General features: G+C 41.6%; 1 protein-coding gene across 4 annotated transcripts in view; it reads left to right on the top strand.

Annotated features, from left to right (window-relative positions):
- The first annotated feature begins 3,891 nt into the window (after nt 1–3,891).
- LOC128407872 (serine/threonine-protein phosphatase 2A catalytic subunit alpha isoform) overlaps nt 3,892–16,835 on the top strand; it is a 60,279-nt gene continuing 47,335 nt past the window's right edge. The window contains exons 1-6 of one of the 4 annotated variants that reach the window (XM_053376813.1): nt 3,892–4,011; nt 5,739–5,920; nt 6,695–6,889; nt 8,114–8,292; nt 9,485–9,597; nt 11,827–11,966. In XM_053376813.1, the coding sequence (XP_053232788.1) occupies nt 3,945–4,011; nt 5,739–5,920; nt 6,695–6,889; nt 8,114–8,292; nt 9,485–9,597; nt 11,827–11,966 (876 nt within the window). In that variant the 5' untranslated portion in view covers nt 3,892–3,944. Of the gene's footprint in view, nt 4,052–5,738; nt 5,921–6,694; nt 6,890–8,113; nt 8,293–9,484; nt 9,598–11,826; nt 11,967–16,835 lie in introns of all 4 variants that reach the window. The other 3 variants (XM_053376819.1, XM_053376816.1, XM_053376815.1) reach the window with 3 other exon arrangements.

The following is a 16,835-nucleotide window of genomic DNA, read 5'->3' as shown; positions in this document are numbered from 1 at the left end:
AGTCAAAACATTATCTAGTATTCACTGGCCCTGTTAAAAATGTTGCATTAAACCATAGTTCAAACTAAACTAAGCAGTGGTAGCTAACAGGGTATTCCCTAAGATGTTGGTGGACTTCAGTTCTCATTGTCACTGACCATTGGCTTTTCTTATACTGTACAGTAATCACTTTTTGCAGTTTTTATGTTTATCTATCTGCATGATACAGCAGCAGGATTCCTGTTGAAGCAGACAGCAAGTATTGCCGCATATTGGAGAAGTGCTGCCATCGAATACCTGTGACAGCAGGGCAGGCCTCCTCCCAACCCTCATGCCTTAGCTGTGTCCTTTGGTGGCAGCGGCAGCAATGTTACAACTTATACAGGATTATTGTCAGCTATGAAAATGGCATTGTGTGGTGTGGAAGTGTGGGGGAAGGCATTGAAATGTCCAGCTGCCGCCATGAAATGAGGGAGGCATCTGCTTCTGGTGTCACTGGCAGCATCAGGGCCACTGGTGATGGGAACCCTGGGGATGGGTAAAGCAATATAATTATTGGTCCTCAAACACACGTTTTCCCTACATCTGTTATCATTAGTCACATTGGTCCTTCTGGTGAAGACACACCCTCTAGAGAAGATTGGAGTGCACCACAAGTTAGAAATGAAGAGAGACCAGGCAAACAGGCTTTATATACACAACTGGCAAATGGTAGAGGATTTTGAAGAGGGCAATTGCCGCCCAAAATGCAACAAAAGGTATTTCTGAGGACTCAGATTGATCCATGGCTCAGCAATGAAATAAAGTAATGTTATAAGAAAAAACTGCTCCTTTTCCCTTTTGGGGTATCCAAGAGCCTGTATAGAGTCTTTAAGTGGGTTCCCTATCCATAGGAGAAAATAACAGAGGCCGACCAGAGTATATTCAAAAGCAAAGCGGATAGTAAGCCTGATCTTTATCAAACTGTTGCAACAGGGTCCCCACTCACCATACAAAGGGGGGAGGAGAGAACCCAGAAGAATGGTGCACATAGACTTTTGAAATTGCCCACCCTGTAACCCAAGACTACCCCCTAAAACATCATACATACATCACAGGAGGCGGTCTACAGCAGAGGAGGCGGTCTACAGCAGAAATCCTGTCAGCCAGGATACCTGATAATAGTCACTGATTGCATTACCTGGGCAGTCTGGTCATTCTTTTGTGATGGTTAATACTTTAGTTTCTGTATGCAGGTCACAGGCTCACCCTATTCATACACAAATATGCCCTTAAGACAGGATTTGTAAGCAAAAGACAATGGGGAGGTTTTCCCATTTTCTTCCTCCTTGCAGAGAAATATTTGAGGACAATTTGGGAGAGTCAAAATGGCTTCAGGATTGCTCTCTTGTACTATTTCAGACAGGTGGTTTATATACATATGTATGCGTTTGCCTTGTAAAGTTTTGAACATTTAATTTATATTTGAGACCTTAGAATTCTTATAACAGTAATAACAAGCCATTTCTAGGCATATGCTATGTTAATATACTACATTGTCACTGAATAAATTACCGTCTCACCACCAGACCTGTATATCTGATATTAAGAGGCAGACTGTTCAGGTTGTAAGGCATCCTGGCATGCTTCAGCATCCACATCTCTCTTTGTAGCAATTAGCAACTGCAAAACCCTATCTGGATTTTACTAAATGAGCAGAAATTTGAAAGATTTAACTTTACATTCCAGGAATCATGAAAAGCCTTGAAAACTCAGCAGCTCAAAAAACTAACAGAAAAAGTACTATTTTGGTTTTATAAATTGTGCTGTATGGGTTATGATTCCCCCCAATCTGTGTATGAAAGGAGCAGTTTTGGACCCTGATAAAAATTTGTGCACAGAGCAACAATCATGTAGGGTGTGGGTGGGTGGGTGTGTAATGGCACTGACTTTGAGGCAGCCAAGAGAATAGAGCACTTTTCCCCTATGCACTTTCTGAATTCTGGCTACACAAACCCACAAACCCATACACAAACCCACCACTGATCAATTATTAAAGGTTTGTCCTAAAGGAATAGCATTTAATTATGAAGTAATCAGTAATAAATAACTGTATACAGTGCTTTTATCCCTTAAAAAATATTTAGGGGTACTCTCATTTTCCTACTCATATTGAAATACTGCCCCTCAATGAGGCCAAACTTAGATTCATAAAATGTTTAGGGGTATGCATACCCCTGTGTCCCCCCCGCCAGAAAAAAGCAGTGACTGTATATATAAGATACAAATTGTTTCATACTTGAATACTACATTGAGGTGGTTGCTTGTACAGTGGTACCTCGGGTTAAGTACTTAATTCATTCCGGAGGTCAGTACTTAACTTGAAACTGTTCTTAACCTGAAGCACCACTTTAGCTAATGGGGCCTCCTGCTGCTGCCGCGCCGCCGGAGCACAATTTCTGTTCTCATCCTGAAGCAAAGTTCTTAACCTGAAGCACTGTTTCTGGGTTAGCGGAGTCTGTAACCTGAAGCGCATGTAACCTGAAGCATATGTAACCCGAGGTACCACTGTAATAGTTATATCGGGGTATTATTTAAAAGGATGATGGCTGTCTTAAATAGAAATTAATAAAAAAAAATTCTCAATTCATTGGTGGATAGGTCATAAGACACTTAGCTCATGTGCGTGGTAATTTTGTTCTATAAGTTTTTTTTGTTCAGCTACTGAAGGGGTGGAAATAAAGGGCTAGCTGGATCTAGATAACACTGGTCACCAGTGTCCATTAACTTTGTGTTCTGTTTTGTTCTTATATTTTTATTTTATAAATTGGCGTGCCTTGAAAGAGTCCCTTGTGAAGAAGAGGTGTAAGCCTAACAGCAATATTCCTATGGTTAGATTGGTTGGGTGTGTGTGTGTACATTTTAGTTCCCACTGTCTTGCCTGGCACACAGGAGGTGGATAGCCGATTTCTATTATATATAACTTTCCCTTGCTTTTTCAAACAAGTTCACATGCTGTCTGTTATCATTAATGAGGGCACCTATGAAAGTTGGAATGTTTTGGATGAGAGGTAAGAATATCCAGCCGTGGGAAATAAAATACTATGACGGGTGCTGTCCAGCTGTTCCTTTGCAAGCAGTATGTTAGATGGAAATATTAGGAAATGGTCTCCTGATAGATGGTTCCTAACTATCAGGCTTGGAGGAGGTGACACCCCCATCATTTGAAGTCAGGCTTGTGTGGTTGGCAGTTTGGAGGATAACAGCAGGCATCTGAGTTTGTACCTGAAATCTGGGGTACGGGGTGCTTTCTGTGGGATCTGCTCCCTTGCTGGCATACCTGTTTACCTGCATAAATAAAGTGAATTAGCAAATGGCACTTCTGAACGCTTCCATAATCAGAAACCAACACAGTGCAATCTTTTCCCATACTGACTCTGAGAAAAAGGCCCACTACATTCAGTGGTGCTTACTCTCTAAGTCAGGCATCCCCAAACTCGACCCTCTAGATATTTTGGGACTACAACTCCCGTCATCCCTAGCTAACAGGACCAGTGGTCACGGATGATGGGAACTGTAGTCCCAAAACAACTGGAGGGCCGAGTTTGGGGATGCCTGCTCTAAGTAAACGCTATTCCGAATGGCAGCCTTTCGAATTGCGCTGCCCCGTCATCTGAACGCTTTACACTCTTGGGCAGATGGATTTGGGGCAGTCGACATTTCATGGCGCTTGCAAGGAAAACCCTAACGGAGGCCCGGCAGCCTTGCGAAACGGTCGTTTTTCAGAAACCGCCGTTAGGTAAGAGGAGCGATTCCGGCCCCATTCGCAGGCATGTTGCGGGACCAGCTGACGTCACCCACCGGCCAGGTCTCAGCCCTCGCCCCACCTTTCGAACGCGTCGAACGCGATGAGGTCAGAGAGAAGCACCGCCTCTCGCTCCCGGGTGACGTAGGCCGGCCGGCTGTTGATATTGCCGGCTGTTGCTATGGTAACAGGGCCGGTTTGCTTGGCTGGGCCTAGGAGGAGTCAACATGGGGAGCTCCAGAGAGCAGGTCAGAGGCCAGAGCGCCTTTAATAGGAACTGCTCCGTGGGTGGGTGCACTGGCGCTTCCCAGAGCCAGGGTGGGCCCGGCAGGAGAGACGGGGGAAAGAAGGGAAGCCGCAGGAGGGAGGGAAAAGCTTCCTCGGGGCGGGGACTGCGGAGCAGCAGAAGAGGTCGAAGGGCCCGTGGGGCGGAGGGAGGTAGCACCGCCAAACAAGGGGGGAAGATGAGCAAGCTTCAGGAAGCTGCGACTCCCCCCGCCCCCCCAATCTTGCAAGGACCGACGGAAGTAAAAAAACCCCCAAAAACAAAATGTTTTCTTTTTAAAACATCTGTTGTGTTTACTGCTCTTTGGCCAAAAAGCCTCCCAGGGCGTCTTACCTTAAAAAAAAATAAAAATAAAATAAAATAAAATAAAAAAAAAATCGAACGGACTTCTCATCCTTGGAGGTTTTTTTAGCAAAGGTTGGAAGGCCATCTATCATGGATGCTTTAGCTGACATTCCTGCATTGTAGGGGGTTAGACTAGATGACCCATGGGGTCCCTTCCAACTTTCCAGTTCTATGATTCTAACAAATGCATACCGGCCAGTGACTCCAAAGCAAAGATTTAAACCCGAGAGAGCATCCCAACCCACAGAAGGGCTTGTGCGACCTGGCAGCGGTTGAACCCCGATGGTTCTGCGCCAGTGCCCCAAATGTGGGTTGAGGTGTTTCTTGAGAGGCTGGTGAGGTTTCCTGTCAAACAAGGCAGGGTGATTTTCAAGGGCCAGATCTGTGTAGGGAGGGGTAGGAAAGAGAGGCAGCTGAACTGTCATTAGGCAGTGTGAGGGCGGAACATAAGTGGACCGGGCTAAACCACAGAGACAGAGGGTGCAGATGCCAACACCCAAGGTGTGGGGGGGGGGAGGTGAGATCATCCCTCCCTCCTCACTTTCAGGCAGCTCTTTTGTGCAACTGCATTTCCCCTGTACTTTGTGGTGAAGCTTTTTACAAGTGAATTGTGGCAGCGGGTTAGTGGGATGTCTCCAATCAATGAATGAAGAGTGATACTCCTCCCCCCATATGAAAACAGGAACTGTTCCACATTGCCTCTTTATTTTATTGTACTGCTGTGATCCAAACTGTTTACAAGGTTGTGGAGTGGGAACACCAGCAGTAGCTACAGTGTAAGAAAAGTTTTGGGGATTGATTTGTTTATTTAAGACCATCCATGGCGTGACACCTTACAATTAATAGGTGGGGCAGGTCCCTAGCGCAATCTAAAAGAAACAGATGCATGAGTAGGTGGGGAAGAATGTATGATTATTTAAATTATACACACTTTGCCCTAGTGACAATAATCTGGAGATAATTCAAAGTGGGGTGTCAGATGTCCCTTGCACACTGAGGTACAGGCCACTCCTAGTTACCTAACTAGAGGTTTCAGTACACCAAGCCCCAAGTCATGTGGAAGCCCTGTTGAAGGAAAACAGATTTTGCCGCAGCAGTGGTAGATTGCACAAAAAGAAATAACAGCTGGTCTTGATACTTACAGCTCTTCCTTCTTTCAGTGGGGAGAAGTTCATGGTATTTTGTGTTACTATCTTTAACAGCTACAGCGCTTGTTAGGTGTGAAACTGGTTGAAAACGTTTCTGTGTAGGAATAGCTCCTTTTAAATTTATTTGCGGAATTCATTTAAGAAGCAACAAAAAAGTTTGAGTACTTCAAAATAACATTTTCCCCCTTCTTTGAAGAGATTTCAGACTTGAGTATGGAGATGTATGAGATCCTCGGAAAAGTGGGAGAGGGAAGTTATGGAACGGTAATGAAATGTAAACACAAGGAAACAGGACATATAGTTGCCATTAAGATATTTTATGAGAAGCCTGAAAAGTCTGTCAACAAAATTGCAATGAGAGAGATAAAGTTCCTGAAGGTTTGCTTTTTTTGTTGCCGTTTTGAAATCCCCAGAGATCAAATATGCATACTTGTTACATATATCTTTTAATTATTGCCTACTGAACACATATCAGAAAAAGGGAAGGGATAGTGTTTGTGTCAGATTTATTTTGTTGCTATGCTTTAAAATTAGAACCAGAATGTCAGTTGATTTCTGAGTACTGTACATAGATATGCTCCGGTGAATTCAGTGGTATTTTAGTGCTAAGTGTTCCAATATGAGTTTCTTCCAAGATTTTCTTCACAACCATGAGGGCTGAAAACTTGCTTTTTCATAAGTGATAACAGATTTTCTGATATTCAGATTAGAAACCTTAGACGTTGTGTTAATGTTGAATATATAGAGCCTTATGTAGGCAAACATAAGTGCTATTCCTTTTCTTATTGTTAATAATAAGACACATTGTGAAATTATTTTGTGTTGCTACCAGTTAAAATAATTATGCCTCACGCAAAGGAATAAAAACACAGTAGTAGAATGTTTAATAGACCTTAAATGAAGTAAACTATATGTTAATTATTCATAGAATAATTTTATAGCTATAGTTAAAGTTATTTTTCTTAATCTCTCCATAAATGATAAAACAAAGTTTATAAATACGTATTGTATTTTCCCAATAAAGTACTAGGGATATGTTTGTTAAATCACTTCAAATTGTGTAGGCTCAAATTAATTGCGAGAAAGTAGATGAATTGCAAAACTCTTACAAAGGGAAGAAGAACAGAAGTTTGTTTCCTCTTTTGTCAACAGCAATTTCGTCATGAAAATTTGGTCAATCTGATTGATGTCATTAAACAGAAAAAGAAAATCAACTTAGTCTTTGAATTTATTGACCATACAATTTTAGATGAGCTACAGCATTACTCTCATGGACTGGATAATAGAAGACTTAAAAGGTATCTCTACCAGATTCTTCGAGCAATTGACTATCTTCACAGCAACAATGTAAGTACCCTATAAAAGTCATAGAGAAAAATCAAAGGTTGAAACAGAATAATCTCAATCTGAATAATTTATCACATCTTTTATTGACAGAGGTTTATCTGCCTTTAATAATTTCAGGATATTAAGCTCAACAGATGCTGTTTTCCCTATTACAGAAGTTCAAGAAAAACTATACCTGTTGTGTTTCTGTTAATCACCTGTTTAAAGTGCAGGAGAAAAATATCCTCTTATTTGCCTCATGTATATGGTCATGAATGTAAACGCCACATAATATGTTTTGTTTATGGACCAATCTGTTCATATTCTTCTTTCTGCCTTATTCCCATTATGCTCTATAATTTCAACATACTGTAGATACAATAGATAAAGTTTGATATTCTTCATTACTGAGAATACATGGTGAAACGAGGCTTTTGTAAAAACTATTGCAGTTGTGAAAATACAAAACTATTGCACGGTTTTTAAAGAAGAAAGATCATTAAGGTATAGGAGGCTGCAAAATTAGAAATCAAACAATGTCCATACTTTGGCAACAGCTGTGGCACTGATTTACAGCATGTGCTGTCACAGGATAGCACACTTATGAGTTCTGTTCATTGCAAATGCCCTTATCCAACTGCATTGCAAGCTTCAGGAACTAACACTGCATCAGAAAAATCCTGTGATAATGGCATAGCACATACCCACCTGATAGAAGTGCTGAGTATAGTTCTATACTTTCCTTTTCAGTAGACCCAGCTTAATTCAGTGGGACCTACTTCTGACTACACATGTGTAGGCTTGACCTGTCAAAACAGTTTCATTTTTCTCACCAATCAGTCTTTGGAATTATAGTTTTGTGAGGGAGGCGAGGCAGGGATTTCTCATAGAGAATTCTCAGTACCCTCACCAAATGTCAGAGGAACATGAAATAAGCTTGATTTTAAATGTAGATATGACCATAGACTTTAGTTTTGTTCCAGGTACACTTTTCCTCAAATCCAGATTTTTTATAACACCAGAATAATTATTTTCTTACTATTCTCTGAGTTCCATTTCTTCCTATAGCTTCTCTCCATATCTCAATTTAATTGTTTGATGGGCAAAACTTGCCTGTTTATTTCATAACTTTGGGTAATCAATTAATTTTCCTCCTTAAAAATAAACTTCTTTGTTCCTCAGCTGATTCTTAAACTTTTTTTGTTCAACTGATTTTGTTCTTAAGCTTTATTCTTATTTTGCCAGGTCATTCATCGTGATATCAAACCTGAGAATATTTTAGTTTCACAGACTGGAATTACTAAACTTTGTGATTTTGGATTTGCTCGGACCTTAGCAGCCCCTGGTGACATTTATACTGATTATGTGGCCACCCGGTGGTACAGAGCTCCAGAGTTGGTGTTAAAAGATACTACATATGGGAAGTATGTATTTTTAAAAATCCTGTTAATGAGCCTGCATTGGACAGCACTTTATCTTATATTTAGATATTCAAGAAGGTAACTGTTAAAGGATATTCACAGGAAAGCACTGAAAAAACAAATTTATATCAACTTGGATGCTGTGGGGCATAGCAGAGGGACATGAGATGGCGCCCTCACACACATTTAAACAGCAACTCCTCTTTTGATGAAGGGTGAGATTGATAAAATATCCAATCTTAATAATTCACATAACATTGTTCATAATCCTACACAACTGTACATACAGCATTGGATTCAGGGACATGAAAAAACATTTACCTTTACATAAAATGTGTCTACTAGTGAAGGTTTCTGCTATTTGCTATATTTTGAAATTGAAGTAGTTGTGTTACACTGGGATTACATCCTAGTATTATTGTATGTTTACAAGTCTCATTGATTTCAGTGGAACATAGATGCACATAATAGGCATGATACAATTAGGCTAACAATTTCCCCAGGGCCAACTGCAGTGTCAGTCCCAGATTTTGGAGAGCACAAGGGCAAAATGCCCTGAGTAGGTCTAACTCTTTAGCACTGTCACCACAGACCATTTACTTGCCCCCCCCAATAGCCAGTCTGTACCACTATCCAGAAGGAGAGAGCAGGTTGAATAGAGGCTCCTTCTCCTTCCTCTTGCCACTGCTATTAAGCCTGGAGAAGGCAGGTAGCTGCAGCAGGAAGGAGAATGAGAAGGGGGCTCTGGGTGTCAGCAATAGTCTATTTCTGTGGTGTAGGCATTGGCAGACGTCTTACAATATCACACCTTGACCAACTGTGAAAGTCCCCTGTGGTGTATAGGTAAATTGAGAGAAGTCTGGAAGAGATTCTGATTCCAGCCTTATATAAAATTTATCCCAAGTTCCATTGAAGTCATTGTGATGCATGCCAACACAATGCATTTAGGGCTGGGGTGCTGCCAGGCTGCAGTCCTCAAAGTACTTACTGGAAGTCAGCAGACTTCCGTGGACAATAAAATTTGACTGTTGTGCCCTTGGCTTTCGCTGATTGTCCATGTTTTTAGTTTCATTTTTTTGTACTCTTATAAACGTTTCAATTTTTTCTTTAAATTTCTTATTTAAAAGAGTTAGCTGACTTTATTATAGCTCCAGCCTCTGTATTGTTGAGCACTTTGTTCATTTCCTGATCTTAGACCTGTGGACATCTGGGCTTTAGGTTGTATGATCATCGAGATGGCCACTGGCAACCCCTATCTACCCAGCAGCTCTGACCTAGACCTACTTCATAAAATTGTGACCAAAGTAGGTAGGTACGGCTGCAGATGATCTCTGCAGAAATCATTGTAGTAAAATGTTGTTCATTGCTACTCTAAGCTCAATAATTAGCCATTGTACATCTCTACACAAGGTTTGGGCTTTAAATCACCATTTCTTAATTAAGGGAAGTGGAGGAAATATATTATTCACCTAAAAAAAAAAAAAGAAATCATTTGCCATCAAAAGCTACAGACAGAATTCTAGAAGGAATCTGCTCAACATAACCTTCTCTACAGTTCAGTAGTTCTGTCTGTGTTCTCCTTTGATGCAAAGAGCAGCTTTGGGTGAAGGAGGGAGCGTTTGGATCAGGAAACTGGCGTATGAGAAAATGTTAACTTCCCTCTCACTCCCGGTGGTGTAGCAGAGATCCATTTTGCCCCCCTCATCACCAGCCAAATTGCTTTTACATTTAGAGAAAAGAAAATAGCTGAGGAGAGCCAGGAGATTTACTGCAGTCTTTTCTAGTTTGGTCCTCCTGAGCAGCTGAGCAGATTGCTCCTCCATTTCTCCATAAGTAGATTTACTTTACTTTACTTTACTTTACTTTACTTTACTTTACTTTACTTTACTTTACTAAATGTCTATACCTCCATAATCTAAGGATCACAGGGTAGTTTAGAATATTAAAAACACAAAAATATATAACATAGTAAGAAACAAAAACAATATCCCCACAGTTTTATTACCGTATTTTTTGCACCATAACACTCACTTTTTTCCTCCTAGAAAGTAAGGGGAAATGTCTGTGCGTGTTATGGAGGGAATGCCTACGGGTGGCATGCCTACGGATTTTCCTCCTCTAAAAACTACGTGCGTGTTATGGTCGGGTGCGTGTTATAGAGCGAAAAATACGGTAAATTAGAACACTTAGACCATGCACTTTTAAACACGTTTGTCTGAATTACTTATTTCAGTGGATCTTACTTGTACATTGCTTAGAGACCCATGGAGTTAAGTGCTACATACATTACGTCTTAAATAAATAACAATATAGTTTTTATACTAGTGTTATGATTAGGTGTTGAGTTATAACATATCCTGAGTTCTCTAGTGGCAGTGTAGGAGGGATGGCCATGGATACGGGGTGGCTTTTAACATATTGACCCCTTTCTATTGGAATCACTTCAAGGGAAATTATTATGCGAGGTCTAGAGGCTGGTGTAAAGTTATACTGTTGACGCAGGAGTCTCCATAGATAAGAGGTATACAATACATTATAAGTGTGGTCCTCCCTCCTGCTGCCTTGTCCTACACATGACTGCACTCCATTTTAGACACTCCACCAGTTTATTGTTGTGACAGAAAAGCCTTGAGGTGTTCTATGTTGCTGTGTATCTTGTGTTCCATTGATAGAGCAGAGCCCCTACTAAATCTTATACTCTCAGCTGGCATTACAGAAGTGTGCCCTTAGTATTCCAACTATTTTTTCCCTTTTGGAGCAAATATCTTGTTGTTGAAGTTTGGGAATGAAGAAGGATTGAAGTTTGTACATCGATTTGAGCTAATTCTGCTTTTTCCCGTTGTGGTCTCCCTTGATTTCCATATTCCTAATAAACGTTAAATAATTTGACAAGATTAGGTCTGCATGCGGAGTTGCTAACCTATTCTGGGTTTGCAGGAACTGGTTGGAGTACAGTGGTACCTTGGGTTACCGACGCTTCAGGTTACAGACTCTGCTAACCCAGAAATAGTACCTCAGGTTAAGAACTTTGCTTCAGGGTGAGAACAGAAATTGCATGGCGGTGGCAGCGGGAGACCCCATTAGCTAAAGTGGTACCTCAGGTTAAGAACAGTTTCAGGTTAAGAACGGACCTCCAGAACGAATTAAGTACTTAACCCGAGGTACCACTGAATGTGCTTGCCTCACTTGAGCAAAGTAGAGGGACAAGAGGGCCGGGCTTTTTTACACAAGTGTTGTGTTGAATGAGTCTTAAGTACAATTACGTTAAAATCCTCACCAATATTATTTTAGGTTACAATCCTATATACATTTACCTTGAAGTAAGTCCTACTGAACTCTGTGGACCTTACTTCTGTATAGGATTGCACTGTTAGCATAATTAAATGTGTGTGAACGTTTTGTCAATTTCAGTCATAAGAAGCATGCTCTGTTTTTCAAAGTGTCAGGAGTGCACCTGAAATTCAATTGATTTTTGTCAACAAAATGTACCTTTTATCTGACACATTAATGCTTATTGGGTTTCTCTCTTTCTTTCAGGTAACTTGACACCTCACCTTCAGAATATTTTTATAAGGAGCCCAGTTTTTTCAGGGATGGTCCTTCCTGAAGTTCAGCACCCTAAAAGTGCAAGGAAAAAGTATCCCAAGCTCAGTGCCCTGGTTGCAGATATGGTTCATGTATGTCAGAAGAGGTCTGAGTATCAAGCTTACTGATGATCATTATTTGTAGCCTGGTATAGTTTGTGTTCTGTAATTGACATATCAGTGTTTCTGTTACTTTATGTATTTAGGATTGACCTACAGACCTGTGGTATCCCGACTCCCCACCCCCACACCCCTGCTTTCTCACTGACTCCCCCACTACAGATGATAAGTAGGCTATGTGGATTACTTGAAATCTCTGTCCAGGCCTCATTAATTATCACTTTTATACATTTCAGAATCTCTTGGTAGGACCATAAGGTTTCATTTTTCTAATTTCTCTCCTGCTGCTGTTAAAGAAAAGTTTATCGTAAAAGCTTAAATGCCAGAAGGTTAAGAAAGCCACACTTATTTACTGTATTTCACAGAGAAAAATCTGTTTCATTTTAAACGATTGTTTTACCACACTGAACAACTATTTTGTGCCTTTGAGTTCATTTGGTATGGGCAATGTGTGTGATGCTCTGTTTTTTGATGATTGAACCTACCATTCATTCTCTTATATTAGGAAATACTGTATTTTTCTGTATATAAGACGCCCCCACATATAAGACGCCTCCTATTTTGGGGGACTCAAAATTAATGAAGCACTACCCATGTTTAAGACGATTTTAAACCTAATTTTTGGGTAAAAAAACCTAGTCTTATACACAGAAAAATACGGTAACTGGTGTGGTTGTTTTTAAAAAACACACACCTTCAAATCCATTTAAATTCTTTGGCAGAAGTTTAAGAGCAAAATTTTAAGGCAACTTTTTGATAAGGTCTTTATCAAAGAGAATGTTAAATTTCCTAAAGTATAAGCTGCTTTTCCTTATGACAACAACTAATTCCATGTTGCATGCTATTCTCTGGGTGTTATCCTAAATACATTATTTTCAAGTAGAATCTGTCCATTAGAATCTAAATTCAGGAAGAAAGAATCTTTATGAGAGTTTTAATGGTTGAAATAAGAGACCTAAGAACTTCATTCAGCAGTTTAATCCTCTGAAGGATTCTGTTGAATTTTAAATGGCTTATTACATGTATCTACATTGCTAATGTAGGCAACCCTACAATGGAATCAATTGGAGCTATGAGTATGCTTACAAATGTAAGTTCAGTAACTAAGGGCTTGTCCACACTTCTGTTAGTGGCATAATTTCTAGGCACAGTGTGTGATTTTTAGGCATGGGTATGAGAATGGTTCCCAACCACCACCACCACTGTCCCTGGGAAAACCCGCTGTTTATTGCTGAATTGGAACAAACTTCAGTTGGGTTGATACACAACAGTACTGCACATGATGAGCCTTCTAAACCCCATGGTTGTTTTGTCTGGTAGTGGCTATGAAACAACTGCCAAGGCCGCTGTGACTGGCCTGCAATGTGGCATCAGTTGTCTTATCCGAGCCTGGTCCTTGTCACTTGAAACATTGCTCAGAGCAATCACAGCAACACTGGCTTTTGTTGCATGGTCGCTGGGCCAAACAGTATCCTGGCTCCAAAATAGGGTTTGCAATGGCTCAGCTGTGGTAAATTGTACTGGAAGATCTACCGTATTTTTCGCACCATAGGGCGCACCGGACCATAGGGCGCACCCAGTTTTTTTGGGGGGAAATAAAGGGGGAAAATTATTTCCCCCCCACGCGTGGGGCTGGGGCGGGGGAAGCTTCCCCCGACCCCAGCCCCCAAACAGGCAGCTCTCTGCAAGCCGTGGGAGCGCTCCCACTGCTTGCGGAGAGGTCCGCGAAGCCTGTGCGCGCTGATCTCAGCGCGCGCAGGCTTCGGCATGCTGGCAACTCTCCGCAAGCAGCGGGACCGCTCCCGCTGTTTGCGGAGAGGTCCGCGAAGCCTGGGCACGCTGATCTCAGCGCGCGCAGGCTTCCGCATGCTGGCAACTCTCCGCAAGCAGCGGGACCGCTCCCGCTGTTTGCGGAGAGGTCCGCGAAGCCTGGGCGCGCTGATCTCAGCGCGCGCAGGCTTCGGCATGCTGGCAACTCTCCGCAAGCAGCGGGACCGCTACCGCTGTTTGCGGAGAGGTCCGCGAAGCCTGGGCGCGCTGATCTCAGCGCGCACAGGCTTCGGCATGCTGGCAACTCTCCGCAAGCAGCGGGAGCCCAGCGCTGGGCTCCCGCTGCTTGCAGAGAGGTGTGCGAAGCCTGGAGAGCGTGGGGGGTCTGTGCGCACCGACCCCTGTCACTCTCCAGGCTTCAGCGAAAGCCTGCATTTGCACCATAGGACGCACACACATTTCCCCTTCATTTTTGGAGGGGAAAAAGTGCGTCCTATGGTGCGAAAAATACGGTAGTTGAAATTTTGAAGCATACTATTATAGTCAAGCCCAATTCAATCAAAATGAGAACAACATCAGTGTAAATAAATCAGTCATCCTGTATTTTCTGGTGTCATCTTGAAAGATGTTCCATTAGGGTTCCTTGTAATATTTTAATTGCAAAATGCATTTTCCTATTCTTTTTCTCTGATGTGTTTCTGCAAACATGCTTCTAGGCAGTGTTTGTTTGTCAGATCTTAGCTTGAAGTCATTTTTTAATAGAGAATTATGTAAATGTTGAAGAAGGTGCCATTACAAATGTAACAAATCATTCATGACAACAGCAATGCCAGCCAGGCACGCTTGCAATGATGTGCATTGCACTGCTATTATTCATACATGAACAAAAGTCTAAAGTATTCGATTCACAAACATAACAAGACATGCCATGATAAAGTGTCCTTACCAGCAGTAATTTCTTTAGCACTGATAGGATTGGTTTTTAGAAAATGAAGGCTCTTATTTATTCTGTGAAAGGTTAATGAAGTCAAGGTTCTGTAAGTCACAGAATGATAGTATTCATGAACCAATAATGGCACTGGCCAAACATGGAGATGCTATGGCATCTTCAGTTTGTTACACAATTCTGTTCCATATTAAACAATGCTGGTGATACAAGCAAAGTATTTTGTGCAAAGAAAGTGATAGCTATGTTGCTCATTGGATGCCTTTGTGTTACAAAAGTATTGGACTGAGTCCATTAAGTTATATTTCTGCTCAAAAGCACAATAAAGATTAAGGAATAAAACTTTGATTTACCATAGCATCATCCCAAAACAGCTACTCCTGCCTGAACAGTGTGCTATGTGGGCCAATTATATAATGTTAGGCAACATTTGCTCCTTGATAAATATGGAGCAGCTGGCTGATGGGCAGCATTGCTCCAGAAAAATAGGCTTGCATGCTCCTCACTTCTTTGAGGAATCAGAAGTTCCAAGGACAGTTTCATTTTCTTTGGAAGAGAGCCCTGGAAACTTACACTGTCCTTGTGATAGCTGTTGTATTTACAAAGGTGCAAGCTGAGCACGTGGAAGAGGTATGTCACTCTCAAGGATAGGCAGGAAGCCTGGTGTTCTTGCCTGACATCCCCAAAACAACATTAGGCAAATTTGCTGTCTCCCAGGCTGCTTCCTTCCAGTCCAGCTAACTACAGAGTGCTCATCTTTCTCCCCCAACTCAAAACTGCAGATACCTTTCCCACCAGGCTACCCCCTGTTGAGCACTGACCATAGACCCCCTTCCTTGCAGGTAAATTGTCCACCGGGAGAGGGAACCCTCCTAATCATTACTTTTCATTGGGGATCTGCCCTCACCACTTGCAAGCACTTGTTAACAGAGAGCTGGCAAATTTTTTTGTTTTAATTTCCAGGGTCCTGGCAACCAGCTTGATTTGCCATTTTCCATTAATTGTATTCACTCTTCTTCTAAAAAGCTCAAAGTAGCTTTTGTGTGCACAAAGTATTTTTCTGTCATGGAAGAAGATGAGAAGCTTCTGCTAGATTTTTATTTTTTTAAAAAAAGCATGAGTCTTATTCAGTTCAGAGCATACCACTATTTCATTTTAATCTTGGTGGTACAGTTTTGCCTGTACAAAGGCAATGGCATGATAGCCACTCCATCCTTCAGTTTTGCTGCTGCTGTGTCACTCCCATCTATCCAGTGCTGGGTGATGTCAGGTGTACAGTGACTCATATGCGGTAGAAGACTCAAAGAAAAGAGGGAGAAGCCTTAAGAGGACTCTCCACACTTTTCTTGACTTAGAGCCAAATTACATATTATGACAAATAAATCACTAGGTGTCGGGCCAGCCGTTACAAATGGCGCTTTTCAGCATAAAATAAAGACGCAGAGAGCTAGCTTATTTCCTTGGACTGATGGAGCAGCTCTTTCAGACATCTTCTCCTCTCCAGTCCGTTTTTATTACCCTTTGTTCTCACCAGCCGCATGGCTGCTTGCCAGTGTCTCATGTTACCTCATCCGGCCAGGGTTAAACCCACCCACACCATATAGGGTCAACACTGCCCAGAGGAAACACAACTCCTTTTAAGGTCAATACAATCCCAATACACTGTAAGACACAGACATGCTGGTCACTGGGTCAGCAAGACACCAGGTGGCACTACAAACCTTGCCAGGGCTTTCTGGCTCCCACCCTGGCTCCCACATGCCCTCTTTCTTTATATTTTAAGCATAATCATATATATCAGTACCAATGGCTTTGTCGAGCGTGATAAGCGACTCTTTTGACACCGGAAGCGGGCCGTGGACTGGAGAACCATGCAGTACATACAGAAATTAAAGAATGAATACATTGTATATAGCAACACAAAAAAGAATGAATACATTGTATATAGCAACACAAAATAATGCAAATAACTACTATAATAATCACTATAATTAATAAATGTCGAAGCCAACTTCCATCTGGAAGCTAAGAATATAAGAATTCTGATTCCATGCTGCATGGTAGGCTTCTTTTCTAGTTTATTAGCCATGCACTGGTGTCACTTCTATAGCACTGAGATTGGTCAC

This window comes from Podarcis raffonei, chromosome 2 (assembly GCF_027172205.1).
Source record: "Podarcis raffonei isolate rPodRaf1 chromosome 2, rPodRaf1.pri, whole genome shotgun sequence".
Taxonomy (NCBI): Eukaryota; Metazoa; Chordata; class Lepidosauria; order Squamata; family Lacertidae; genus Podarcis; species Podarcis raffonei.
This window is presented reverse-complemented; position numbering and strand designations above follow the sequence as displayed.